Consider the following 27,500-nt stretch of genomic DNA (forward strand, 5'->3'; position numbering starts at 1 on the left):
CTGGTCTCGGTGATGTGCCGAGCTGTGCCCGCGGCTCTCCGCCCTTTCTCGCGGTCACGGGCCGAGCGGCTGCCGAGCTGAGCCGCGATGCTTTCTACGGTAAGGTAGCGTTCATCCAACCCTGATCCTCACCCTTACATGAACCCCAAATCGACACTCATTTTGTGCCGCACCGTAGGATGTGGGCGATCACAGTCTTCCCACGGCCAGGATTGTTCTGGGCAAATTTTCCTACAGAAGTGGTTTACCATTGCCTTCTTCTGGGCAGTGTCTTTACAAGACGGGTGAACCCCTCCCCTGCAGCCGCCATCAATACTCGTCAGAGATACAGATCTTGGTGAGTGTGTGCAGATGTGGATAGAGGTCACGGTGTGCGTGTGTGTGGTGGAATGTGCATAGAGGTCCCAGCGTGACTAAGCTTCCCTATTTTATAACTTGCAATTCCACGAATTGACTTTTGATAATGTACCCCCTGAGCAGTGTGGCAAGTGCTGTTTGGGCGACTGGAGAGGAAGGGGTTACGTCGACGTTGTTTCACAACTGCCCCGAGGCAGGAAGGATTGCTGAAACCCTGCCAAGTGGATGGAAAGCAGATGCTGGTCTGTCAATCTCCCACCTCCCCCTGGCTGCCGCCCGGCTAATCCGCACCCCCCACCATCCCCACCATCCCCACCTTGTAGCATCTCCCCACCCTCGCTGCCCAGTGCCCTGTCCCGCGGAAGATGGAGCGCTCGGCCGGCAAACTGGCTTCACTTTGACGGCCCCAAAAGAAAGGAGAAGGGGAGGAGCAATGGTTTCCTCAGGCTAACCACAGACCGATCAAAACAACCTCCCCATTCACAAGCAGACGTGGGGACAGACGTGGGGAGTGGGGTGGGGTCACGGTTGATGCTGGGTTTATAAGGGCCCAGTGTTTCGGCAGCGAGAATTGCAGGCTCCAGCTTTGGTAAGGGTGTAAGGAGTGTCTTTCTGTGGTGTTGGCACTGACTGACAGTGTGTGTCTGTCTGTGTGCATGTGAGTGAGTGAGTGAATGTGTGTTTGTGTCTGTGTGTGTGCGTGTGTGTGTGTGTGTTTGTATTGATTGTGTGTGTGTCTGCCTGCCTTGTAGGAAAGCAGGCCTCACAGCCAGCTGAGTTGGGAGGTGGAATCTCTGCTTTTGGGTCAGGTGGAGAGAGTGGGACAGTGGGATTAGTTTGAGGACTGACACAGAGCTGTGGGAAGAGTGGGACAGTGGGATTAGTTTGAGGACTGAGACAGGGCTGTGGGGAGAGAGTGGGATAGTGGGATTAGTTTGAGGACTGAGACAGGGCTGTGGGGAGAGAGTGGGACAGTGGGATTAGTTTGAGGACTGAGACAGGGCTGTGGGGAGAGAGTGGGATAGTGGGATTAGTTTGGGGACTGACACAGGGCTGTGGGAGAGAGTGGGACAGTGGGATTAGTTTGGGGACTGACACAGAGCTGTGGGAAGAGTGGGACAGTGGGATTAGTTTGAGGACTGAGACAGGGCTGTGGGGAGAGAGTGGGACAGTGGGATTAGTTTGAGGACTGAGACAGGGCTGTGGGGAGAGAGTGGGATAGTGGGATTAGTTTGGGGACTGACACAGGGCTGTGGGGAGAGAGAGGGACAGTGGGATTAGTTTGGGGACTGACACAGGGCTGTGGGGTGAGAGTGGGACAGTGGGATTAGTTTGGGGACTGACACAGGGCTGTGGGAGAGAGTGGGACAGTGGGATTAGTTTGGGGACTGACACAGGGCTGTGGGGAGACAACGGGGCAATGGGATTTTGTGGGGTGACGGAATTGTGTGGAGAGAGGGGTGACTCTCGTTCCCACTGCCTGTACTCCTTCTCTTCCCAATACAACCTCTTTCACTCTCCGTCTTGCTCTCTCTACCTCCCCCACTGAGCTGAGGGCAGGGTGGAAAGGTCAGAGGTGAAAGCGAACCACCACAGGTGACCGGCTTAGCCCGAGGCAGTCAGAGAGCGAGAGAGAGGGGGGAAGAGAATAGGTGTAGAAGGAGTGAGAGAGGAGATATAAGGAGGGAGGGAAGGAGCAAAAAGGGGAGCAGAGATGTGGGGACAGAGAGAAATGGAAAGTGGGAGAAAGAAGAGAGAGTAAGAAGGGAAAGGAGGAAAAAACATAGAGCACTCGAGTACGGGGAGAGAGGGATTGGAGTTAGGGGACTGAGAAATTCAGGGCTAGAGTTTGGGCATGGAGGAATCGAGAAAGTGCAGTAGAACTAGAGAGACAGTAGGAACAGGAGAGATGATGGTAGAGTGAGCAAGGCTGGGTTGGGCGAGTGCACACGCAGTCTACAGAGGAAAGCGTGGCTGGTGTACGTGTTTGGTTCCAAATCGGTGTCTGTCTGTCTCACTCAGTCTCTCTCTTTCTCTCCGTGCCCCAGACTTTCTCACCCCTACTCTCTCTTTTCGTCCCTCCCAGGTCTCCCACTGGAACCCATCCCAGCCGCGGCCTCCGAGGTTCTTTCCTGCGACAGAGTGGACAAGATGGGGCGAGGACTCCTCGTGGTACTGGCCGCTGTCCTGGGCAGCCTGTGGGACAGGTCGCTGGTCGAAGCCTGCAGCTGCGGACCCGCACACCTCCAGCAACAGCTCTGCCTCTCTGACGTGGGTGAGTGATGGAGACTGAGATTGTGGATGGGAAGGGGTGGGTTCCATTGGGAGTGGGAACGGTGGGAGTGAATGTGAAGATTTGGGGTCCCTTTGGGAGTGTGGATGGTGGGAGTGAATGGGAAGGGGTGGAGATCCGGTGGGAGTGAATGGGAAGGAGTGGGGTCCCATTGGGAGTGTGGATGGTGGGAGTGAATGGGAAGGGGTGGAGATCCGGTGGGAGTGAATGGGAAGGAGTGGGGTCCCATTGGGAGTGTGGACGGTGGGAGTGAATGTGAACATTTGGGGTCCCTTTGGGAGTGTGGATGGTGGGAGTGAATGTGAACATTTGGGGTCCCTTTGGGAGTGTGGATGGTGGGAGTGAATGGGAAGCAGGGGGGATCCATAGGATTTATATTCCCCCTGCCTCATTCCCGATCAGGACAGTGTCAGACTACCCAGGGATACAGTCTGCAGATGCCGGGGAGTAGTTTAATCTCCCTCCTCCCTCGGATGATGAGGTCAGGCCTCTGAGAGAAGGGCAGGTCCTGAAGAAAAGTTGATTGCAGCTCTGGTTCTGCGGCGGGGAGGGGAAGTCAAACCACAAGCTGTTTAAGTTAGACGTGACTAGGGATGGACTAGCTGTCTCTGCCCTCAGTGGGGAGAGGGTAAACACAGCGTCATCTGCTCCTGATGGAGGGAAGAAAGCTGATAATGCTAGAAACATCCAGAGAGAGAGAGACAGACAGACAGACAGAGAGAAAGACAGTAGAGAGTCAGAGGGAGACAGAGAGAGAGACACACACACACACACACACACACACACACACACACACACAGATGGGGGGGAGAGAGACAGACACATACAAACAGACAGAAGGGAGGGATAGACAGAGACCCCTGAGGCATCCCGTGCACCAAACGACTAACCCTCGGCCCGTCTCGTTACAGTTGTCAAGGGGAAGGTGGTCACCTCGGAGGTGATCAACGAGGACAGCGCTTGGTGGATCCGATACGACCTCCAGCAGCAGGAGGTGCGCCTCACTGTGGACTTTTTCTGTGCCTGAGGAAGGAGGGACCAATTGGCCCTCCCCTCGTGTAATGCCCCCCCGTGACCCTCGATATGTCTCCGAAGCCATTCCATCTCTAAACCACCCCGTCTCTGCAAACCCTTTCAGAGCTACACCCCTCCCAGACTCAGTGATCCCCTCCCTCCCTGTCTCTGTAACCTTCTCCCTCTCCTCTGCCCCTCTCTGTCTCCATGACCCCACTCCCTCCTTGTTTCTGTAACCCTCTCCCTCTGCTATGCCCCTCCCTGTCTCCGTGACCCCACTCCCTCCTTGTTTCTGTAACCCTCTCCCTCCGCTATGCCCCTCCCTGTCTCCGTGACCCCACTCCCTCCTTGTTTCTGTAACCCTCTCCCTCCGCTATGCCCCTCCCTGTCTCCATGACCCCACTCCCTCCCCATCTCTGTAACTCTCTGCCTCCCCTATGCCCCTCACTGACTCCGTGACCCCACTCCCTCCCCTAAGCCCCTCCCTGTCTCCGTGATCCCAATCCCTCCCCTATGCCTCCCATCTCCATGACCCCACTCCCTCCCTGTCTAACTGTCTCCCTCACCTACACCCCTCTCCCTCCCCGTCTCCATGACCCAACTCCCTCCCGTACACCCCCTCTCCCTTCGTTTCTCCACGAACCCTCTCCCAGTGATCTCCCCCAGGCTGCGTCCAGGCTGAAGTAGGCCGCACTGCCTCTAATGGGATTTCGGGGGTTCTCTCCTCTGCTGTAGGTGTTCAAGGGGCTCGAGAAGATGGATCCAGTTCAATATGTCTACACTCCCTACACAGACTACCTCTGTGGACTGGTTATTCAGCCAGGGAGCTTCAACGAGGATTACCTTCTGTCAGGTACAAACCGTGGGGCATCAGGCCTGTTGTGTGTTTAAAGTTTCAGTCGTGTAATGTAAATGCATTGTAGATCAAGCCACCTTGTTTGTTTAAATAATTCTACGTAAGAATACGTGAATTGCGGTGGTGTTATGACGTATGCGCGATACGTGCGTGCTTTGCCCAAGCGCAAAGGTAGACTCACATCTCTTGGGCTCCCGCCTTTTTCTCCAAATTAGTTTTATGTCTTGGAGTTACAAAACATAATGAGGCCTATCCTTCTGCCTGTCCGCCGATCCGTCACTGGGCAGTGTGCGGTCAAGAGTGGGAGGGAGGCCTCCGGGTCACGGCGCCATTGGAGGGCGATGAGCAGGAAGCGCTGCCTTGCTGGCGGGAGCTCAGACCTTGGGCTGTTCTCCAGGGGAGCACAGTGCCGTCGGAGGGACAATGAGGAGGGTGCACGGAGGACTGTATTACGGGAGGGGTGTCGAGGACGGGGCCACCACCCCACCCACCTCCACCACTGAAGGAAAGGCTGTGAGGAGATCTGGTGCCTCAGGTCTCAAAGACCTGGGCTTAATCCACCCTCCATATCCCTCTAACCCTTTCTGATCCGCATACCTGTCCAAGAGTCTTTTAAATTCTGTTCATGTATTTGCCTCAAGCATTTCCTCTGGCAGCTTATTCCGTATACAGACCACCCTCTGGGTGATAAACTGACCCTTCAGGTCCCCTTTAAGTCTCTTCCCTCTCACCTTAAACCTGTGCCCTCTGGTTCTTGATTCCCCAACCCTGGGGAAAAAGACTGTATGTACTCATCCTATCTGTGCTGTCGTGATTTTGTACACCTCTATAAGGTCACCCCCTCAGTCTCCTGCGCTCCAAAGATTAAAGTCGCAACCTGCCCAAATTCGCTCCATAACTCAGTCCCTCGAGTCTCGGTAAATCTCCTCTGCACTCTTTCCAGCTCAATGGCATCTTTCCTACAGCTGGGCGACCAGAACTGAGCACAGTACTCCAAATGCATCGTAACGTCCCAGCTACTGCACTCAGTGCCCTGACTGATGAAAGCCAGCGTGCCAAATGCCTTCTTCACCACCTCCTTCAGGGTGCCATATACCTGTACCCCTGAGTCTCTCCGTTCCACATCACCTCCCCTCTCACGTGTCCTCTAGTTTCTGTGTCCTCTGCTGGCTTTCGAGCATCTTATCCTGTGGCTAGGTTGGGGAGATGGAAATCTGTTTCGATATCTCCTTCCGCTGGGAAGATAAGTACTCTGAATGCACACCTCTTTATGGGGAGCTCGCAGGCAGGTCAACTCTGCAGCGATGGAGAGTTTACAGGGGGAGATTGCCGGTGGGCAGAGGGGGGTGTTTGGTAGGAGGGGGAACTGGCGAGGGGAGCTGTGTGGAATCTACCCTCAGGCGCATGCAATAACACCATCCCAGTCTGCTTGCCTCCTGCTGGACTCTGCCCTCCTCTTCCCAACAGGCAACATTGACAGAGATGGGAAGTTCTACGTCACCCTCTGCGGGTTCAACAAGCCGTGGGCAGAAGTCACGTCAGCACAGCGAATAGGACTGAATGGGACGTACGAGGCCAGCTGTGAATGCACGGTTTGTATCAGTCACCATCGGGCTCAGACATAGAGTGAAACTCCCTCCACACCGTCCCATCACATACTCCCCGGGTCAGACACAGAGTGAAACTCCCTCCACACTGTCCCATCACAGTCTCCCGATGTCAGACACAGAGTGAAGCTCCCTCCACACCGTCCCATCACACACTCCCGGGGTCAGACACAGAGTGAAGCTCCCTCCACACCGTCCCATCAAACACTCCTGGGCTCAGACACAGAGTGAAGCTCCCTCCACACCGTCCCATCACACACTCCCTGGGTCAGACACAGAGTGAATCTCCCTCCACACCGTCCCATCACACACTCCCGGGGTCAGACACAGAGTGAAACTCCCTCCACACCATCCCATCACACCCGGGGTCAGACACAGAGTGAAACTCCCTCCACACCGTCCCATCACTCGGGATGACTCCAGCCATAACTGGAATTTTCCATCTCTTTGCACAGATCATCAACTGCCATTCCCTCCCCTGCAGCCTGACTGCGGATAACCAGTGCCTCTGGACGGATGGGCTCTTCTCCAGAGACTGGGCAGGCAACCAGGCCAAGCGGTTTGCCTGTCGGCCCCGGTCCACCGGCCTTTGCCACTGGGAGGCACTCAAGGCACGTTCCAGCAAAAGCTCTGTCAGAGCAGAAAGACATTGAAACCCGACAGCCAGATCAAGCGGGGGATTACAGGGTAACCCTCTCTGGCTTGGAGAACACCCACCCCTCTCCGGCCAGTTCAGTTTCCCGGTGACAACCCTTTTCCTGTGCCTGTTTTCAGCTTCCCCCCAACCCCCACCCCACCCCCAATCAGGTCGGGTGGAAGAACACAGAGACTGTCCAATCCTTCAGCCCCTCGTTGCTGAGCGCCTCTCGCCTATCTGCCCCCGTAGCGTGTTTCTCTTGCCAGCAAACAGTTGATCTTGAACTTCTCTCCCCCCTCTCCACCGCCCACCCAGCCTGGCTCCCTCTCTCACCGCCAGATCTCCTTCCCTGCATTCTCTAACCCTCTCCGCTCTCCCTCTCTCTTTCTCCCTCACTCCCTCTCTCTTGAATCTTCCTCGCCCAAATTCCCCCCTCTCCCTCTCTCTCCATCGCTCCCTCTTGTTCCACCAGTGGGCCATTCTAGATTCTGCCTCCCTCCCCCTGTCCTTCACCCTCTCTGCCTCTCCCTCTAGAACTTCCACTCACTGTCTCTCTACTTCTCCTCTGTGTGTGCCTCTCTCACTCCTTCTCTGTGTGTGACTCTCTCTCTCTCTCTCTGTCTCTCCCTCTTCTACCTCCCTTTCTCTGACCCCTCTCTTTTTCTCTCCTGTCCCCCTCTCTCCTCTGTCTATTTATCTCCTTTCTTGCTCTCTCTCGGAGACACAGACACATCAATTCTCCCTAGCTGTCTCCACCTCGTTCTCTCTCTCTCTCTTTTCTCCCTCTGTCTTCCTACGTCTCCTTTCTCCCTCCTCCCCACCCCGCACTGACGCATTGCTTTCAGTGAAAACTCCCCACATCAAAGAGGATACCCAGCCTCTGGCTCCTTCCTTGCAAAACCCTTCAACAAAGTGGCTCCTATTCGAGGGAGACGTTCTCCACCCTAGTTTACTTAGAGGGAAATTGCAAGTTCTCATTCCAGACTGGTGTTTTGAGAAGAAGGCTGCTTCACTGAAGGATTGTCACGTACAAAATGCATTTAAGTGTTATTTATATCATTAATAAAAATAATTTGCATAATGTAAATGACTGCTCTGGGTTATGTATCACAGAACACTATGGCACACAAACAGGCCGTTCGGCCCATTCTGTCTGTGCTGACCACAATGCCGAATTAAACAAAGTCCCTTCTGTTTGCACGTGACCCGTACCCCACGGTGTCTGTCCAGCGGCTTCTTCCGCACCTCTGCCGCACCGCGAGCCGTCACGGTAGCACAGTGGCTGGCTCAGCGCTTTACACTGCAGGTGACGCAGGTTCAATTCCCGTCGCTGCCCGTGACGAGTTTGTACGTTCTCCCCCCGTCAGCGCGTGGGTTTCCTCCGGCTGTCCGAAGACGTACCGGTTGGCAGGTTAATCAGTCATTGTAAATTGTACTGTGATCACACTAGGGTTAAATCGGGATTGCTAGGCGGCGCGGCTCGAAGGGATGAAAGGGCCTGTTCTGCACTGTATCACAATAAGTAAATAAATTAATTAACTAAAATCTGGCACCACCACCACCCCTGGCAGCACATTCTGGCCCCCCCCCCCAAGCTCTCTCTGTGTAATAAAAGGCCTCAGACATCTCCTTTCAACTTCTCCCCCTCTCGCCTGAAATGTATGACCTCCGGTATTTGATATTTATACCCTGGGTAAACGGGGCCAAAATTCGCTGAAAGTGGCTTTTCAGGTAGATTGGGTCATAATAAAGCTTTTGGCATCTTGGCTTTCACAGATTCCAAGTACTGTACAGGAGTTGGGATGCTGTGTTGAAGTTGTGTCAGACATTGGTGAGGTCTAATTTGGAGTATCGTGTGCAGTTCTGGTCACTTACCTATGAGGAAGATGTTAATAGGATCGAAAGAATGCAGAGCAAGTTTGTGCCAGGACTTGAGGATCTGAGTTATAAGGAAAGGTTGAATAGGTTAGGATTTTATTCCCTGGGGCGTAGGAGACTGGAGTATACAAAATTCGTCGTCGTCGTGGCTATCCCTCGAGATCGAGGACGATGGTCTTCGTTCTGAACAGGTGGCCCCCAGAGCGAAGACGCCTGTGCGTGTATTTGTTTAACGTGTACTTGATGTTGCACTCCAAGAAGCACACGATACTTCACAAATCAACCAACTGATTCCACGACGATTGGAGCTGACCGATTTGTTGCATCCTTCATCCGCCTTCACAGCCGTTGAGTTCGAAATAACTTCGTCCGCCTGTTCCACCGTTGAGGCCTTGGTTGGATTGTTCTTTGTCAGGGACATCACCCTCGACCTTACCGCCATGGGTGACCCTACCAGGAGCATAGCTTCAGACAGCATCGCTCTAGTATCTCAGGACCACACAAGCCTCTCCACCACGCCAAGGTGACAATCCACGCAGAAGATACAAAATTATGAGGGTATAGATAGGGTAAATGCAAGCAGGCTTTTTCCACTGAGGTTGGGTGGGTCTATAACCAGAGGTCATGGGTTAGGGGTGAAAGGTGAAAAGTTCAAGGGGAACATGAGGGGAAACTTCTTCACTCAGAGGGTGGAACGAGCTGCCAGCAGAAGTGGTGCATGGGAGCTCGATTTCAACGTTGAAGAGAAGTTGGGACAGGTACGTGGATGGTAGGGGTGTGGAGGGCTGTGGGCCAGATGGAAGTAGGAAGTTTAAATGGCTCGGCATAGACTAGATGGGCCAAAGGGCCTGTTTCCGTGCTGTACTTTTCCACGACCAGGCTCCTCCCCAGGGATTGTCACTTTGTCATGGGGGGGGGGAGGCCCATGAGCCCCGGAGATCCTGTGCCTGACACCGTCTCGTGGTAGAGTCGCCCATGCCAACAAGGTCAAGGGGGAGGTTCCCGACACCAAGAGATCCAACCGGGACCATAACCCTGGAGCTGGCAGAAGATGGCGATTCATCTCGATGGCAGAGCAGGTGCAGGATGGTGAAGGGTCCTTCACTGGCACTGGACCCTGTCCACGACCCTGACCGGTCAAGGGTCATGGGGTGACTGTGCATCAGGCTCCCCGCAGCAATACCCTGATTTCAAATCCGTCGTTTCTGAGAAATTTTAAACTGGTTCAATTGAACTCCGGGGTGAACGGAGGCAGCTCGCCCTATTGACATCAATCATCAATGGATCTGGGGTTGAGAGGGTAAACAGCTTTAAGTTCCTCGGCATAAACATCACCGAGGATCTCACATGGTCTGTACACACCAGCTGTGTGGTGAAAAAGACACAACAGCTCCTCTTCCACCCCTGATGGTTGAAGAAGTTTGGTATGGGCCCCCAAATCCTAAGAACTTTCTATAGGGGTACGATTGAGAGCATCCTGACTGGCTGCATCACTGCCTGGTATGGGAACTGTACTTCCCTCAATCGCAGGACTCTGCAGAGAGTGGTGTGGACAGCCCAGCACATCTGTAGATGTGAACTTAGAAACACAGAAAACCTACAGCACAATACAGGCCCTTTGGCCCACAAAGCTGTGCCGAACATGTCCTTACCTTAGCAATTACCTAGGGTTACCCATTGCCCTCTATTTTTCTACTTCTCTTTAATATTGCAGCTGAACTCATATCTACTACTTCTGATTTTTCCACATCCTCACCATCCTCTGAGTGAAGAACTTCCCACTGTTCAGGACACTTACAAAGATAGGTGCGTAAAAAAAGGCCCGAAGGATCACTGGGGACCCGAACCACCTCAACCACAACCATATAACAATTACAGCTCAGAAACAGGCCATCTCGGCCCTACTAGTCCGTGCCGAACGCTTACTCTCACCTAGTCCCACTTATCAGCACTCAGCCCATAACCCTCCATTCCTTTCCTTTCCATATAGCTGTCCAATTTACCTTTAAACGACAACATCGAACCTGCCTCAACCACTTCTGCTGGAAGCTTGTTCCACACAGCTACCACTCTCTGAGTAAAGAAGTTCCCCCTCATGTTACCCTTTTAACTCTCAACTCAACTTTTGAATCTCCCCCACTCTCAATGGAAAAAGCCTATCCACGTCAACTCTATCTATCCCCCTCATAATTTTAAATACCTCTATCAAGTCCCCCCTCAACCTTCTACGCTCCAAAGAATAAAGACCCAACTTGTTCAACCTTTCTCTGTAACTTAGGAGATGAAACCCAGGTAACATTCTAGTAAATCTTCTCTGTACTCTCTCAATTTTGTTGACACCTTTCCTATAATTTGGTGACCAGAACTGTACACAATACTCCAAATTTGGCTTTACCAATGCCTTGTACAATTTTAACATTACATCCCAACTCCTATACTCAATGCTCTGATTTATAAAGGCCAGCATACCAAAAGCTTTCTTCACCACCCTATCCACATGAGATTCTACCTTCAGGGAACTATGCACCATTATTCCTAGATCCCTCTGTTCTACTGCATTCTTCAATGCCCTACCATTTACAATGCATGTCCTATTTTGATTAGTCCTACCAAAATGTAGCACCTCACATTTATCAGCATTAAACTCCATTAAACAACCTGTTCCATCTGCTACCAACCGGGAAACGGTACCGCAGCATAAAAACCAGGACTAACAGGCTCCGGGACAGCTTCTTCCACCAGGCCATCAAACTGATTAACTCACACTGACACAACTGTATTTCTACGTTATATTGACTGTCCTGTTGTACATAATCTTTATTACAAATGACTATAAATTACACATTCAGATGGAGACGTAACATAAAGATTTTTACTCCTCACGTATGTGAAGGAAGTAAGAAATAAAGTCAATTCAATTTAATGTTGAACTATGCACTTAGATACAAAGAATTTGAAGAACTGTCAATTCTTGTTGCCATTGTTGAAACATTTCAAGCTTCTAGTGCTGACTATAAAAGTGGAATTAATCTTATAAGCTCAATCAAACCTAAATCCAGGAACAGACTAGAAGTGGGACATTTGGATGATCCAATGAAGATTAAAACGTATCTTTCATCTGGATGCAAACTTAATCTGGATGGTGTTTATAGACAACGCACACAAAATGCTGGTGGGATGCAGCAGGCCAGACAGCATCCATAGGAAGAAGCGCAGTCAATCTCAACCCGAAACATCGACTGTACTTCTTCTTATAGATGCTGCCTGGCCTGCTGCGTTCCACCAGCATTTTGTATGTGTTGCTTGAATTTCCAGCATCTGCAGATTTCTTCGTGTTTGGGTGTTTATAGACAATGGATTTGTAATAAAGTCAGATGTGAAAAGTTTATGGAACGTGCAAGATTTTCTCTGTTGTACTGTGTTTCATCACAGGCTTCAATTAATAAATAAAATCAAAAGACTGTGATTTTTCAGTTTTCATTGCATATTACAAAAAACCTTCTAAAGTGCCACGCGGTTTTCAGACCGTGTAAAAGTTTCCGGCTCAGGGACATGGTTGGTCTGCACAGCTGTAAAACCCAGAGGGAAGGTTGGACAGGGTGGTGAAGACAGCGTTTGGTGCGCTGGTCTTCCTCGGTACGGTTGTTGTGTTTAAGGTTCACACATTATGTTGCATTTGTACAAGACGTTGGTGAGACTGCACTCAGTGCACTGCATATGGTTTTGGTTACCGTTACGCTGGGTGGCAGGGTGGGGATAGGTCTCCACCAAAGGAGGTGTATGCGCTCCTTCCCTCCGCTAGCCTGCAGGTCACCCTTGGGCAAGGTGTAACACCTGCTTAAACCACTCCCCACCCCCCCAGCCCCAGATCAGGGTCACATGAAGCTACCGGAGCAGATGGTGGATGGTTGCACACATCACAAGTCCCGCCTACGCGACCACTAGACGCCAGGCAGACAATCTCTGAAGAGTATTGATAATGGCTGAGGGTCACCCATCTTATAAAGACACTGCCCAGAAGAAGGCAATGGCAAACCACTTCTGTGGTAAAATTAGCCAAGAACAATCATGGTCACGGAGAGACCGTGATTGCCCACGTCACACGACGCAGCACATCACGAACGAACGATTTATATAACACCTTTCAAGCTCAATGTACTTTACATAGACAGTAAAGATAAATCAATATAACCATGAGAATTCGAGACAAAAAAAAATCATAGGAAAGGACAAACATTATATAGGATAAAACATAATGGAATATATTATATAATATATAATCAACAACAGATATTAAGTAATCTATAAGAAGGCCAAATTAAAAAGTAGGTTTTCAGAAGTGTTTTGAAACATTCCACAGTACTAGTATCTCAGTCCAGATGCTTGGTGTACAAGTGCAATGGGCTACATCGCCAGTTCTTATATGCTTGGCTCGAGGAACACAAAGCAAACCAGTACTCGCGGATCTTTGATTACGATTAGGGCTGTAAGGGGATTGACACTCCAGAATAAACGGAAGAAGAAAGCCCTTAACTCCGAGTGGAGTCATCGGGACGCCGTCATGACGGCGGATTTTTAGCAGGCTTTCTTATTTTTACGAGACCTAGTTGCTAGCTCGACGCGCAACCCAGCACGGATGGAAAGCGTGCAAGGGAGCCGGCTGGATTCGAACTCAGGACCCTTCGCTTTGAAGTCTGGTGCTGATGCCACTATGCCACCAGCCAGCTAGAATAAACGGAGGAGCCTGACTATTTCGAAACCTATATACAACTGAGGGGGTAGACCACAATCGCTCGTGTCGAACGACACGGCACGTAATGTTGGCGATGGTGCTGTTGAAGTGCGGAACAAATTTACCGGGGTGCTGCCTGGACTGCGGGGGGGGGAGGGGGGGTTACTGGGTTACAGGGAGAGTTGCGTAGACGAGGTTTCCATTCCCTCGGAAGTAAGAGATTGGGGAGCGAAGTGACAGAGGCACATACAAGTTAGACAGGGTGAAAGCACACAGTCTTGATCTCTGGGAGGAGGTGCTAAGAGCAAGAGGTATTCACTTTAAGATCAGAGGCAGGAGATTTAAAAGGGATGTCAGGGCCAGCTGCTTTTCACAACGGATGGTGAGTATTTGGAATGAGCTGCCAGAAATAGTGGTTGAGGAGATGACATTAGCAATGTTTCAGAAGAAGAATCTTAGACAAGTACACAGACAGGAAACGCAGCCATGGACAGTGCCCAGCATATTGATGCAGTTACAATGAAGGCAAGACAGTGGCTATATTTCATTCCGAGCTTGAGGGGATTTGGTTTGTTACCAAAAACAACTTTCGCAACTTTCTGCAGCCAGCATTCTGACTGAGTGCATCACCATCTGGTATGGTGTGGTGGGGTGGGGCTGAGGGGCTACTGCACAGGATTGAAATAAGCTGCAGAAAGTTGTAAACCCAGCTGATGGGGAGATAATGGCCTTCCCAGCATCGAGGGACCACCTTCGAAAGGTGATGCCTCAAAAAGGCAGCATCCATCATTAGGGACCCCCATCACCCAGGACATGCCCTCTTCTCATTGCTACCATCTGGGAGAGATAGACAATAGACAATAGGTGCAGGAGCAGGCCATTCGGCCCTTCGAGCCAGCACCGCCCCTCACTGTGATCATGGCTGATCATCCACAATCAGTATCCAGTTCCTGCCTTATCCCCATAACCTTTGATTCCGCTATCTTTAAGAGCTCTATCCATCTCTTTCTTGAAAGCATCCAGAGACTTGGCCTCCACTGCCTTCTGGGGCAGAGCATTCCATATATCCACCACTCTCTGGGTGAAAAAGTTTTTCCTCAACTCCGTTCTAAATGGCCTAGCCCTTATTCTTAAACTGTGGCCTCTGGTTCTGGACTCACCCATCAGCGGGAACATGTTTCCTGCCCGCAGCGTGTCCAATCCCTTAATAATCTTATATGTTTCAATCAGAAAGTACAGGAGCCTGAAGGCACACACTCAACGATTCAGGAACAGCTTCTTCCTCGTTGCCATCGGATTTCTGAATGGACACTGAACCCATGGACACTACCTCACTACTTTTTTTGCACTACTTACTCAATTTATCTATTTTTTATATATTAAACCTAATTCTGATTCTGATTCCACGCAGAGCTACGGAAACTCCAACAGAAGTTCCGAAGAGCTAATCGCTGGGAGAGGAAGCATCTTCGCCCAGAAGATGTAGGAGGTCGTGTGGCGAAAACGGAAGCCACGGGGACGATGAATATTCCATCAGCCCAGGACAGACTCCTGTGGGCTGCTGTCGGCTGCCTGTGCCCCAGTAGGTCTGATGGGCTCAAGAGGAACCTGTGTAGGAGAAGTCTGGGGGGTGGGGTGGTGCTGGTGCTGTGGGCCTAACACATGCAGGTGGGACTGGGCAACACAGACGAGTTGGGCCTGTTGCACTCTTAATGAGTCGTTAAGTTCATCTGAAGCGACGAAATTAAACCAGGACTCACACAGTGAACAGCAGAACCCTGGGGAGTGTTGTAGAACAGAGAGACCCAGGAGAACAGGGACATGGTTCCCCGAACGTGCCTACACAGGTTGACAGGGTGGTGAAGAAGGCATTTGTTACTTTGACCTTCATGGGACAGGACACTGAGTACAGGAGTTGGGACGTCCCGTACACCTCTACGTTGGTGAGACCACACTCAGAGTATTGTGTGCAGTTCTGCTCACCCAGCTATAGGAAAGATGTCATTATGCTGGGGAGGACACAGGAAAGATTCATCTGGATGTTCCTGGGACTGGAGGGATTGAGTTATAAGGACAGGCTGGGACTGTTTTCCCTGGAGTGAAGGAGGCTGAGGGGTGACCTCATAGAGGTTTATAAAACCACGAGGGTGAATGGTCACAGTCTTTCCCCAGGGTAGGGGAGTCTAGAGGGCACAGGTTTAAGGTGAGAGGGGACCGATTTAAAGGGGACCTGAGGGTGGAGTGGATGCGGGGTGACGCTTGGGTGGGTACATGGCTCAGAAAGATTCAGAGGGCTATGGGAAATGGGAACGGCTCAGATGGGGATCTGGGTTGGAATGGAAGGGTTGGGCCAAAGGGCCTCTTTCCATTCTGTACGAGGCGCCAGAACACTAACAGCTATCCAGATACCAACACTATGCCCTCTGCCTCTTTGTGGGAGGGGTGGTGAGGAGGGAGTGTCACTCTGTGGGAGGGGTGGTGAGGAGGGAGTGTCACTCTGTGGGAGGGGGCGGTGAGGAGGGAGTGTCACTCTGTGGGATGGGTGGTGAGGAGGGAGTGTCACTCTGTGGGATGGGTGGTGAGGAGGGAGTGCCACTCTGTGGGAGGGGGTGGTGAGGAGGGAGTGTCACTCTGTGGGATGGGTGGTGAGGAAGGAGTGCCACTCTGTGGGAGGGGGTGGTGAGGAGGGAGTGTCACTCTGTGGGATGGGTGGTGAGGAGGGAGTGCTGCGCTGTGGGAGGGGTGGTGAGGAGGGAGTGTCACTGTGGGAGGGGTGGTGAGGAGGGAGTGCTGTGCTGTGGGAGGGGTGGTGAGGAGGGAACGCTGTGCTGTGGGAGGGGTGGTGAGGAGGGAGTGCTGCGCTGTGGGAGGGGTGGTGAGGAGGGAGTGTCACTGTGGGAGGGGTGGTGAGGAGGGAGTGCTGTGCTGTGGAAGGGGTGGTGAGGAGGGAGTGTCACTCTATGGGATGGGTGGTGAGGAGGGAGTGCTGCGCTGTGGGAGGGGTGGTGAGGAGGGAACGCTGTGCTGTGGGAGGGGTGGTGAGGAGGGAGTGCTGCGCTGTGGGAGGGGTGGTGAGGAGGGAGTGTCACTGTGGGAGGGGTGGTGAGGAGGGAGTGCTGTGCTGTGGGAGGGGCGGTGAGGAGGGAGTGTCACTCTATGGGAGGGGTGGTGAGGAGGCAGTGCCGTACGGTGGGAGGGGCGGTGAGGAGGGAACACTGTGCTGTGGGAGGGGCGGTGAGGAGGCAGTGCCGTACGGTGGGAGGGGCGGTGAGGAGGGAACACTGTGCTGTGGGAGGGGCGGTGAGGAGGGAGTGCCGTACGGTGGGAGGGGTGGTGAGGAGGGAACGCTGTGCTGTGGGAGGGGTGGTGAGGAGGGAGTGCTGCGCTGTGGGAGGGGCGGTGAGGAGGGAGTGTCACTCTGTGGGAGGGGTGGTGAGGAGGGAACACTGCTGTGGGAGGGACGGTGAGGAGGGAGTGCGGTGCTGTGGGGGGGGTCGGTGAGGAGGGAGTGCCGCGCTGTGGGAGGGGCTGTGAGGAGGGAGTGCTGTGTTGTGGGGGTGTGGTGAGGAGGGAGTGCGGTGCTGTGGGGGGGGCGGTGAGGAGAGAGTGCGGTGCTGTGGGGGGGGGGGCGGTGAGGAGGGAGTGCCACTCAATCTGTTTACTTTTTATCTACATATCGAGATGCAGCCCGGAACAGGGCCGTCCTGGCCCCTTGAACCGCACTGCCCAGCAATCCCTGATTTAATCCCACCCCAGTCACAGGACAATTTACAATGACCAATTAACCTAGCAACCCGTACGTCTTTGGACTGTGGGAGGAAAACAGAGCTCCCGGAGGAAACCCACACGGTCACGGGGAGAACGTACAAACTCCTCACAGGACAGCGGTGGGAATTGAACCCGGGTCATGCTGACCAGTACTGTGCTGCCCCACGGACCACCCTCTGGGGTGAAAACGTTACCCCTCAGATTCCTAGTGGATCTCTCTCCCCTCACCTTAAACCTCTACCCTCTAGATTTTTGGATTCCCCACCCCTGGGGAAAGCGGTGCGCGTTCACTCTGTCTATACCCCTCGTGGTTTTATACACCTCTGTAAGGTCACCCCTCAGTCTCCTGTGACCCAAGGATAAAGTCCCAGCCTGACCGACCGCCCTCCATAACTCAGTCTATCGAGTCCCCGCAACTCCCTCATAAATGCTGGGTGACATGTTGGCGTGACAACAAGCTTTCGCTCACGGTCAACAAAACAGAAAAGCTGGTCATTGACTTCGGTGGGTGGGGGGTGGTGTTAGTGCACACGCTCCTGTCCACACCAACGGTATTGAGGTCGAGAGGGTAGAGAGTTCAGATTCCTCGGTGTGAGCACCAGCACCCAGTCCTGGTTCAACCACGTAGACGTCTTGACCAGGGAAGCTCACCGATGCCTCTACTTCCTCAGGAAGCTGAAGAAATCCGCTGTGTCCCTGATGATACTCGCCAATTTTTATCAAAGCCCCACAGTAAGCATCCTATCCGGATGGATCACAGCTCTGCCCACGACCGCGAGAGAATGCAGAGTTGTGAACCAGCCCCCACTCCACGGACTCTGTTTACGCTTCTGGCTGTGTCAGTACACCTCCCGCTGTTTCAGTAATTCATCAAAGACCCCACCCACCCCAGACATTCTCTCTTCTCTCCCCTCCCATCGGGCAGAAGACACAGAAGCCAGTAAGCACGTCCCACCAGGCCTAGGGACAGCTTCTACCTCACTGGTAGGATGATAAAGTGGACTCTTGATCTCGTGACGATCTTGCACTTTATTGCTCACCAGCACTGCACTTCCTCTGTAACTGTGACACTCTATTCTGCATCCTGTTATTCTTTTACCTCGTTCTGCCTCAGCGCACTGTGTAATGATCTGATCTGAATGAACAGTGTGCAAGACAAGGTTTTCACTCTATCTTGGTATAGGGAACAATAACTATGAAGAAAGCTCGGCAGCCCCTCTACTGTCTCAGGGGTTTGTGAAGACTCGACATGGCATCTAAAGTTCTGACAAACTTCTATAAACGAGTAGTGGAGAGTATATTGACTGGCCTGGTATGGAAACACCAATGCCCTTGAATTGAAATCCGAGAAAAAGTGGGGACTACGGCCCAGTCCTTCACGGATAAAGCCCGCCCCACCATTGAGCACGTCTACATGCAGTACTGTCACAGGAAAGCAGCATCCATCATCAGAGACCCCCTCTGCCCAGGACATGCTCTCTTCTCACTGCTGCCATCAGGAAGAAGGTACAGGAGCCTCAGGACTCTCACCACCGGGTTCAGGAACAGTTATTACCCCTCAACCATCAGGCCCTTGAACCAGAGGGGGTAACTTCACTTGCCCCATCACTGAAATGTTCCAGCAACCTCTGGACTCACTCTCAAGGACTCTTCCTCTCACGTTCTCGATAATTATTGCTTATTTATTTATGATTATTATTCCTTTCCTTTTGCATTTGCAGAGCTTTTGTCTTTTGCAGACTGGGTGAATGCCAAGTTGCTGTGGTCTTTCACTCTATTATGGAATTACTGAGTATGCCCACAAGCAAATGAATCAGTGTTGTGTAGGATAACATGAATGTACTTGGATAATAAATTTACTCTGAACGTTGAAATGAACTGAACATCGTAAGCACTCTCACTTGACTTCATTTCATGCGACTGGTCTGTTTCTCTAAGCACTGGGCAGGCCAACAACCCTCCAACCCCTCCGAAACATGTGCCAGTGTGAACGTCTGTGAGCAAGGATCAACTCACCATCTCTTTGTGATTCGGGTAGAAGACCTGGTTGATCAAGGGAAAGTCTTCAGGCCCCAGTTTCTTGAAGATCCTGGTCAGCTGTCCAAACTGGAGAGAGGAGGGCAGAGAGAGACAGAGAGAGAGAGGTGGGGTCAGAGAGGAGGTAGGCAAATCCCTACTCCTCATCTCTGTGACCCACTCCGTCCCCTACACCCCTCCCCGTCTCTGTCACCCCTCCCTCCCCTACACCCCTCCCCACCTCCATGAACACCCCCTTTCCTTCTTCTTGAGAGGGCTTGGGAGATGAGAGAGAAGGGGAGATGGGAAGCGGGGAGAGAGAGTAATGAGGAGGGGGGAGAGGAGGAGGAATGGGGAGAGAGTGACAAAGGTTAGTGGAAGGAAGAGGATCAGGGTGTAGTTAGAGGGGAGAGTGCAAAGATGGGGAGAGAAAACAAAGAAGGGGAGAGAGGGAGAGAGAGAAGGGGGGAAGGGGGAAGTTGGGAGCAAATGGAGAGAATGGGGGGGAGAGGGAAGGAGGGAATGGAGGAGACCAGGGAGGGATGGGAAGACAGTGGGAGGGGATGGAAGGAGAGGGAGGTAGGTGAGGAGGGGAGAGAGGGAGGGAGGAATGGAGGGACCGGTGAGAGATAGAGGGGATGGAGGGAGTAGGGAGTGAGCTAGGGTCCCCGTTTCCCCTCCCCCACTCACTCACCACCCAGGGCTTGTCGCAGAAGTTGTAGACGGAGTGCAGGGAATTGAGGCTGGGCACACCGGCGTACTGCAGGCCGATGACGATGTTCCGGAAGTCTCCGCCCTTGGCCATGCTGTAGGCGTGCTGCCTCACCAGGACAAACTCCGGTGTGAAGGACCTGTGGAGGTGGGGCGGGGGGGAAGGCCGTTAAATGCACCGTCCTGTCTCACCCGTCCCACCACTCCCTGGGCCCGGGAATTCCAAGGTTCCAGAACCCGTGCTGGCGATTAGCGATCGGAAGGGGCTTGTCCCAGCCGAGCACTCGTCCCAGGATCACGGCGTGCTAGGTTCACGCTTAATGGACCAAAGGCCCTGCTTCTCACACTGGGCATCTCGAGGGTAGAGGGTGGAGACTCTGGGTCACTAAGGGTCCAATATTCCCAACTTCATATACACAAAATGCTGGAGGAACTCAGCAGCATCTATGGGGGAGAATAAATCTCAGCCCGAAACATCGACTGTTCATTTCCCTCCATAGACGCTGACTGACCTGCTGAGTTCCTCCAGCGGTTTGTGTGCGTTGCTCTGGATTTCCAGCATCTACAGAGTCTTTTGTGTTTACGATACTCCGAGTGCGGTCTCACCAAGTCTTGTACAGGTGTAACGGGACGTCCCAACTCCTGTACTCAGTGTCCCATCCGATGAAGGGCAGCATGCCAAACGCCTTCCTCACCGTCCCGTCTACCAGTGACGCCACTTTCAGGGAACCCTGTACCTGTACCCCTGGGTCTGTGTTCTACAACACTCCCCAGGGCTCCGTCATCCACTGTGTAAGTCCTGCCCTGGTTCAGTGAGACAGGCTGGGATTCGCAGTAATCGCCAGGGTGGGACTGTACACAGTCCGCGTTCACGTCTCTCGGCTCTTCTTCCCCGGCGTGGTACCACCTCACCCACCCGCACCCTGCGGACATCCCTCACCTGGTAACCCTCACCCCGTTTCGAAACGCATCCACGTCCACAGTGAAACTGCTCGTGGCATGCGACACCACGTTGAGCTCGGAGAACTCTGCCTGCAGAGAGAGAGGGAGAAACAGGAGAGAGGGGGAGAGATAGGGGAGAGAGGAGAGGGGAGGGGGTGTGAGAGGGGAGAGGGGGAAGGGGGAGGAGAGGGGAGGGGGAGGGGGGAGAGAGAGAGGGAGGGGGGAAAGGGAAGGAGAGGGGGAGAGGGGGGAGTGGGGAGGGGGAGAGGGGAGGAGAGGGGGAGGGGGGAGAAGGGGGAGTAGGGGGGAGAGGGGGAGAGAGAGGGAGAGACGGGGAGAGGGGAGGGGGAAAGAGGGGGAAGGGGGAAGGGGGAAGAGAGAGAGGGAAAGAGGGGAGAGGGGAAGGGGAAGATAGAGAGAGAGGGGGAGAGTGGGGGAGAGGGGTGGACAGAGAGCGGGAGAGTGGGGGAGAGGGGTGGACAGAGAGAGAGCAAAAGAGTGAGAAACAGACAGACAGTGAGTGGGGGAAGGAGGGAGAGAAAAGACATTAGTGACTTTATGTCGGATGACCACAACCATCTTCACGCAGTCATAATGTCATTAACGTCCACAGGGTCACAGAAGGGTTAAGTGGAGTCCACAGTCAGATATTTGTAGGGGTGCTCACTATCAAACACCTGAGGTCAAAGGGTCACAGTGAACCAGTCCCAGGGTCACTTGGCCGTTGCCGTATGGTCACTGTCACCTAGTACCTGGTCAAGGGTCAGTGTCATATGATCCCAGGGTCACAGCGTCAATGTCACACCACCCTAGGGTCAATTGGTCATAGTCATGTGATCCCCAGTATCACTGGGTTAATATCACATGACCAGTGTCACATAGTTACTGTCAGATGATTTTAGTGTCACAAGGTCACAGGGTCACTATCACGTGAACCCATGGTCAAAGGGTCACCATAACGTGACACAGGGTCACAAGGTCACAGATTGTGCCACCCCAGGGTCACAGGCTCACCATCACATTATCCCAGGGTCAGAGGATCATAGACACATGACCCCCCCAAGGTCACTGTGAAATGATTCCGAGTTCACAGGTTCACACTAGATCAGGGTCATAGGGTCACCGTGATGTGACCCAAGGGTTACAAGGTCACTACCGCATGATTCCAGGTATGCAAGGTCACGCTCACATGACCACTGGGTTATAGGGTCACTACCGCAGAATTACAGGGTCAGAGGTCATGGTTGTGTTGTCCGGAGTCAGAGTTCTGTGTGCCACAACTTGGCCAACTACCTCTGTCCCCAGCATGGGTCTGGTGCTATAGGTGCAGTCCTGGCCCCGTTCTTGAAGCAGAGGCTCCCTCAGGTGTACAAACTCCACTGCTCAGGAAGATCCCGCTGGACTCAGAGGTGGAGAGGGGCTTCAGGAGATGAACTAATGTTAAGCTTTGGACAATGTGACCGCGACTGTGACCCTTGGCCCCTGGGATGTGCAGACAGTGACCCTGTGACTCTTAAAGCTGTGCAACCTATGATTCTGTCATTATTTCAAAGTGACGTCCAGGGTCTGTGCAGCCAGCGACCCCTTGACCCTGTGTCATAATGTAGCACACCCTCCTCGCTAGTCCTCCCGCACCATTGCATTCCCTCCTCATTGCACCCCCCGCAACACGAACCCCCCTTCACTGACCCTTCCCACCCACAGCGTGGCACACCCCGCTCACCCCTCCCCTCCGCAGCACGACACACCCACCTCAATGCACCACCCCCCGTAGCGCAGCACTCCCCCCTCACCGACCCTCTCACAGCGCGGCACACCGCCCTCACCATTCCTACACTGTCCCATCACACGCTCCAGAAGATTCCTGCCCACTGTGAAGCGAGTATCTTCACTCTCTTTCCTTCAGCTCGGGGGGGGGGGGTGGTGAGGAGGGGGCAGTTGGAGTGAAGGTGAAACTGGTGGGGATGCTGAAAGGAGGTTCCAACTGCGGAGTAAATCAATGGGTGAAATCTGGACCCACCTGTTCCACTCGGATGTCGAACTCTCCCTGGACCTTCCTCCCTTTGAACACCTTGGACCTGGAGGAAGAGATAAGAGGAGGGGGGAGGGTCACGTTACGTTGTCAGGTATGAGCAGCACAGAACTGGAGGGAAGTCCATTAGTTCACGCACTCTACATCTGCCACATTACCTTCCCCACATCTACAAGTCAGGAGTGTGACGGGACACTCCCCATCTTACTGGGTGGAGTTAGTCCATACACTCCACATCCACCACATTACCTTCCCCACATCTACAAGTCAGGAGTGTGACAGGACACTCCTCACCTCACTGGGTGGAGTTAGTCCATGCACTCCACATCCGCCACATTATCTTTCCTCCATTTACAAGTCAGGAGTGTGATGGGACACTCCTCACCTCACTGGGTGGAGTTAGTCCATGCACTCCACATCTGACACATTACCTTCCCCACATCTACAAGTCAGGAGTGTGACAGGACACTCCCCACCTCACTGGGTGGAGTTAGTCCATGCACTCCGCATCCACCACATTGCATTTCCCCCATTTACAAGTCAGGAGTGCGAGGGTTTCACTCCTCACCTCACTGGGTGGCATTAGTCCATGCACTCCGCAACCACCACATTATCTTAACCCCATTTACAAGTCAGGAGTGTGAGTGGACACTCCTCACTTGCCTGGGTGGAGTTGGTCCGTGCACGCAGCATCCGTCACCTCATCCTGCTCTGTTCCCTGTACACTCAAGACTAGATTCGGCTCGAACTCCCATCTACAGATTTGTGGGTGACACCACTGGGTCTCAAGTAACAATGATCTGGAGCACAGAAAGGAGGTGGAGAGCCCAGTGGTGTGGAGTCATGACAATGGCCTTCCCCGCAAGGTGAGAGAAACAAAAGAGCTGGTCATTGACCTCTAGACGGTGGGTTGGGAGGGGAAGGATGTGGGGGGGAGGGGGGGTTGGTGCACACGTTCCCATCTACGTCAACGGTGCTGAGGTTGGGAGGGTCGAGAGCATTGAGCTCCTCAGAGTGCACATCACCAGCAGCCTGTTCTGGTCCTACCGGGTGGACAACACAGTCTGAAGATGTCCTGGGGGCAACCCACAAGCTCAGCCATGCTTCTGGCACCAACGTAGGGTGCCCACAGCCCACGAACCCTTATCCGTGTGCCCACAGCCCGCGAACCCTTGCCCGCGTGCCCACAGCCCACGAACCCTTGCCCGTAGGTCTTTGGGAAGTGGTAACAAACCAGAGCACCCAAGGGAAAACCACACGGTTACAGGGAGAATGCACAAACTCATCTGAGACAGCAGCAGAAATTGAATCCTGGTCTTATAATTTGTACCCCCAAGCTGCCATGCTGTCCCTCTGAGTCTCCCAAGGAAAATTAACCCTCTATGTCTCCCCTCTGTCTCCCGTTACAATCTAGCTCGTTATGATCTTGCACTTTCTCTGTAGCTGTTACACCTTATTCTGCATTCTGTTATTGTTTTACCTTGTCCGGCAGTACGAAGCAAAAGTCTTAGGCACACATATATAGCTAGGGTGCCTAAAACTTTTACACAGTGCTGTATTGGTCAACGTGGAGCGGAGAGTGAGTTCGTAAATCAGGTGTGAGCAAAGGATCTTAGGAATGGCGAGGGTGGGGTGCCGCGGGAGGAGTGCCCGAGACACCAGGCAAGGTCATTTGATTAAAAACAATTGGTTTATTGATCATTACAGAATGTCTCTCGGCTGCTTCCCTCTCCCTTCCCCTTTTCCCAACCCTGATTCCCATCTCCCTGCCCCCTTCCCACTCTCAGTCCACAGTAGAGACCCAGATCAGAATCAGGTTTATCATCACTCACGTATGTCATGAAATGTGGGTTTTTTTTTGTGGCGGCAGTACAGAGCAATTCATAAAGTTAGTATAGTACTGTGCAAAATGGGTAGTAGGGTGGAGATACATCTCGACCAAATGAGGTATAAGGTGCTCTTTCTCTCCTTCCTTCCTTCCTTTGGGCAAGGTGTAGGACCTGGCTTAGCCCACAACCCATCCCAACCCCGACCAGGGCCACGTGAAGCCACGGAATCAGGCGGCGGATGGTTGTACGAGCAGCCGGTGTAGATCACAAGTCCTGGTTATGCGACCACTGACGCCAGGCAGGCAATCTCTGAAGAGTATTGACAATGGCTGGGGTCACCCGTCTTGTAAAGACACTGCCCAGAAGAAGGTAATGGCAAACCACTTCTGCAGACAAATTTGCGGAGAACAATCCTGGTCTTGGAAAGAATGAACACAGTCTTTTCCCCGCAAAGCCGGGGAAGCAAGAACTAGGGGGCCCAGTTTTAAGATGAGAGAGGGGATATTTAAAGAAATCCCTGCTCTATCGAATTTACCATGACAAGGAAAATAATGATTAAGCACCCGAGTTATAAGTACGCGCCCAAGACTTTTGCACTACACTGTACCTCACTACAGCTTGCTATTTTTCTCCTTGTTACTTGTAGTCAATTTTTGACCCCTTATCTAAGAAAATATGTGCTGGCATTGGACAGGGTCCAGAGGAGGTTCACAACAACGATCCCGTGAAAGGAACAGTTAACGTACGAGGAGCGTTTTATGTCTCTGGGACTGTATCCAATAGAGTGGGAATTTCATTAAATATCCCCTCTCTCATCTTAAAACTGTTCCCTCTGGTTCTTGATTCCCCAACTTTCGGGGAAAAAGACTGTGTTCATTCACCCTATCCATAACCCTCGTGATCTTATGCACCTCGGTAAGGGGGTAGTGGTTAGCACAATGACCCAGATGTATTGCCTCCCCCTCATCGTTATTCACCACCACCCCAAGTTAGACAGGGTGAATTCACACAGGGTTGGGGAATCGAGAATCAGAGAGCACGGGTTTCAGGAGAGAACGAATTAGGCTGGGACGAGTGCAGTGGAGATATGTTATGGAGATGGCAGGACCTTCCTCACTGCAGTGTAGGAGAGTGAGGGTTAGAGTAACTTTATCTTTATTTCACTTATTTAGGGCAGGATCCCCAACCTGCGACCCACGGACACTTTGCTTCATGGTATTGGTCCATGGCAGGAGAAGCTTGGGAACCCCTCATTCAGAGACACAGCATGGTAAAAGGCCACTCTGGCCCAATTACCCTACTAACCCATGCGTCTTTGCAATGTGGGAGGAAACTGTAGCACCCAGAGGAAACCAATGCAGTCACAGGAAGAACGAACAAGCTCCTTACGGACAGTGGCAGGAATTCAACTAATCCCACTGTCCCGTCTCTCCCCACAGCCCTGTGTCACTCCCCAAACTAATCTCACTGTCCCACTCTCTCCCCACAGCCCTGTGTTAGTCCCCAAACTAATCCCACTTTCACACTCTCTCCCCACAGCCCTGTGTCAGTCCCCAAACTAATCCCACTGCCCCACTCTCTCCCCACAGCCCTGTGTCAGTCCCCAAACTAATCCCACTGTCCCATTCTCCCCCCGCAGCCCTGTGTTAGTCCCCAAACTAATCTCACTGTCCTGCTCTCTCCCCACAGCCCTGTGTCAGTCCCCAAACTAATCCCACTGTCCCACTCTCTCCCCACAGTCCTGTGTCCGTCCCCAAACTAATCTCACTGTCCCACTCTCTCCCCACAGCCCTGTGTCAGTCCCCAAACTAATCCCACTTTCACACTCTCTCCCCACAGCCCTGTGTCAGTCCCCAAACTAATCCCACTGTCCCACTCTCTCCCCACAGACCTGTGTCAGTCCCCAAACTAATCCCACTGTCCCACTCTCTCCCCACAGCCGAGTCAGCCGCCAAACTAATCGCACTGTCCCACTCTCTCCCCACAGCCCTGTGTCAGTCCCCAAACTAATCTCACTGTCCCACTCTCTCCCCACAGTCCTGTGTCACTCCCCAAACTAATCTCACTGCCCCACTCTCTCCCCACAGCCCTGTGTCTGTCCCCAAACTAATCCCACTGTCCCACTCTCTCCCACAGCTCTGTGTCAGTCCCCAAACTAATCTCACTGTCCCACTCTCTCCCCACAGCCCTGTGTCAGTCCCCAAACGAATCCCACTGTCCCACTCTCCCCCCGCAGCCCTGTGTCAGTCCCCAAACTAATCCCACTGTCCCACTCTCCCCCCGCAGCCCTGTGTTAGTCCCCAAACTAATCTCACTGTCCTGCTCTCTCCCCACAGCCCTGTGTCAGTCCCCAAACTAATCCCACTGTCCCACTCTCTCCCCACAGCCCTGTGTCAGTCCTCAAACTAATCCCACTGTCCCACTCTCTCCCCACAGCCCTGTGTCAGTCCCCAAACTAATCCCACTGTCCCACTCTCTCCCCACAGTCCTGTGTCCGTCCCCAAACTAATCTCACTGTCCCACTCTCTCCCCACAGCCCTGTGTCAGTCCTCAAACTAATCCCACTGTCCCACTCTCTCCCCACAGCCCTGTGTCAGTCCCCAAACTAATCCCACTGTCCCACTCTCTCCCCACAGTCCTGTGTCCGTCCCCAAACTAATCTCACTGTCCCACTCTCTCCCCACAGCCCTGTGTTAGTCCCCAAACTAATCCCACTTTCACACTCTCTCCCCACAGCCCTGTGTCAGTCCCCAAACTAATCCCACTGTCCCACTCTCTCCCCACAGCCCTGTGTCAGTTCCCAAACTAATCCCACTGTCCCACTCTCT

The 27,500-nt window shown here is 52.9% G+C and overlaps 2 protein-coding genes across 3 annotated transcripts in view; one reads left to right on the top strand and one right to left on the bottom strand.

Annotated features, from left to right (window-relative positions):
* Positions 1–27,500, bottom strand: part of LOC134339041 (synapsin-1-like) — a 193,779-nt gene that overhangs the window by 59,392 nt on the left and 106,887 nt on the right. For both annotated transcript variants that reach the window (XM_063035311.1, XM_063035310.1), the window contains exons 3-6: positions 22,832–22,889; positions 20,810–20,901; positions 19,853–20,009; positions 19,159–19,248 (exon numbers count right to left, since the gene is read on the bottom strand). In XM_063035311.1, the coding sequence (XP_062891381.1) occupies positions 19,159–19,248; positions 19,853–20,009; positions 20,810–20,901; positions 22,832–22,889 (397 nt within the window). The remainder of the gene's footprint in view (positions 1–19,158; positions 19,249–19,852; positions 20,010–20,809; positions 20,902–22,831; positions 22,890–27,500) is intronic.
* On the top strand, positions 805–7,821 carry LOC134339043 (metalloproteinase inhibitor 3-like). Its single transcript, XM_063035312.1, has 6 exons — positions 805–946; positions 2,444–2,632; positions 3,562–3,644; positions 4,400–4,517; positions 5,988–6,112; positions 6,583–7,821. The coding sequence occupies exons 2-6, from the start codon at positions 2,509–2,511 to the stop codon at positions 6,778–6,780; spliced, it is 648 nt and encodes a 215-aa protein (XP_062891382.1). The 5' UTR covers positions 805–946; positions 2,444–2,508; the 3' UTR covers positions 6,781–7,821.

The sequence above is a fragment of the Mobula hypostoma genome, chromosome 28 (genome assembly GCF_963921235.1).
Source record: "Mobula hypostoma chromosome 28, sMobHyp1.1, whole genome shotgun sequence".
NCBI classification, from domain to species: domain Eukaryota; kingdom Metazoa; phylum Chordata; class Chondrichthyes; order Myliobatiformes; family Myliobatidae; genus Mobula; species Mobula hypostoma.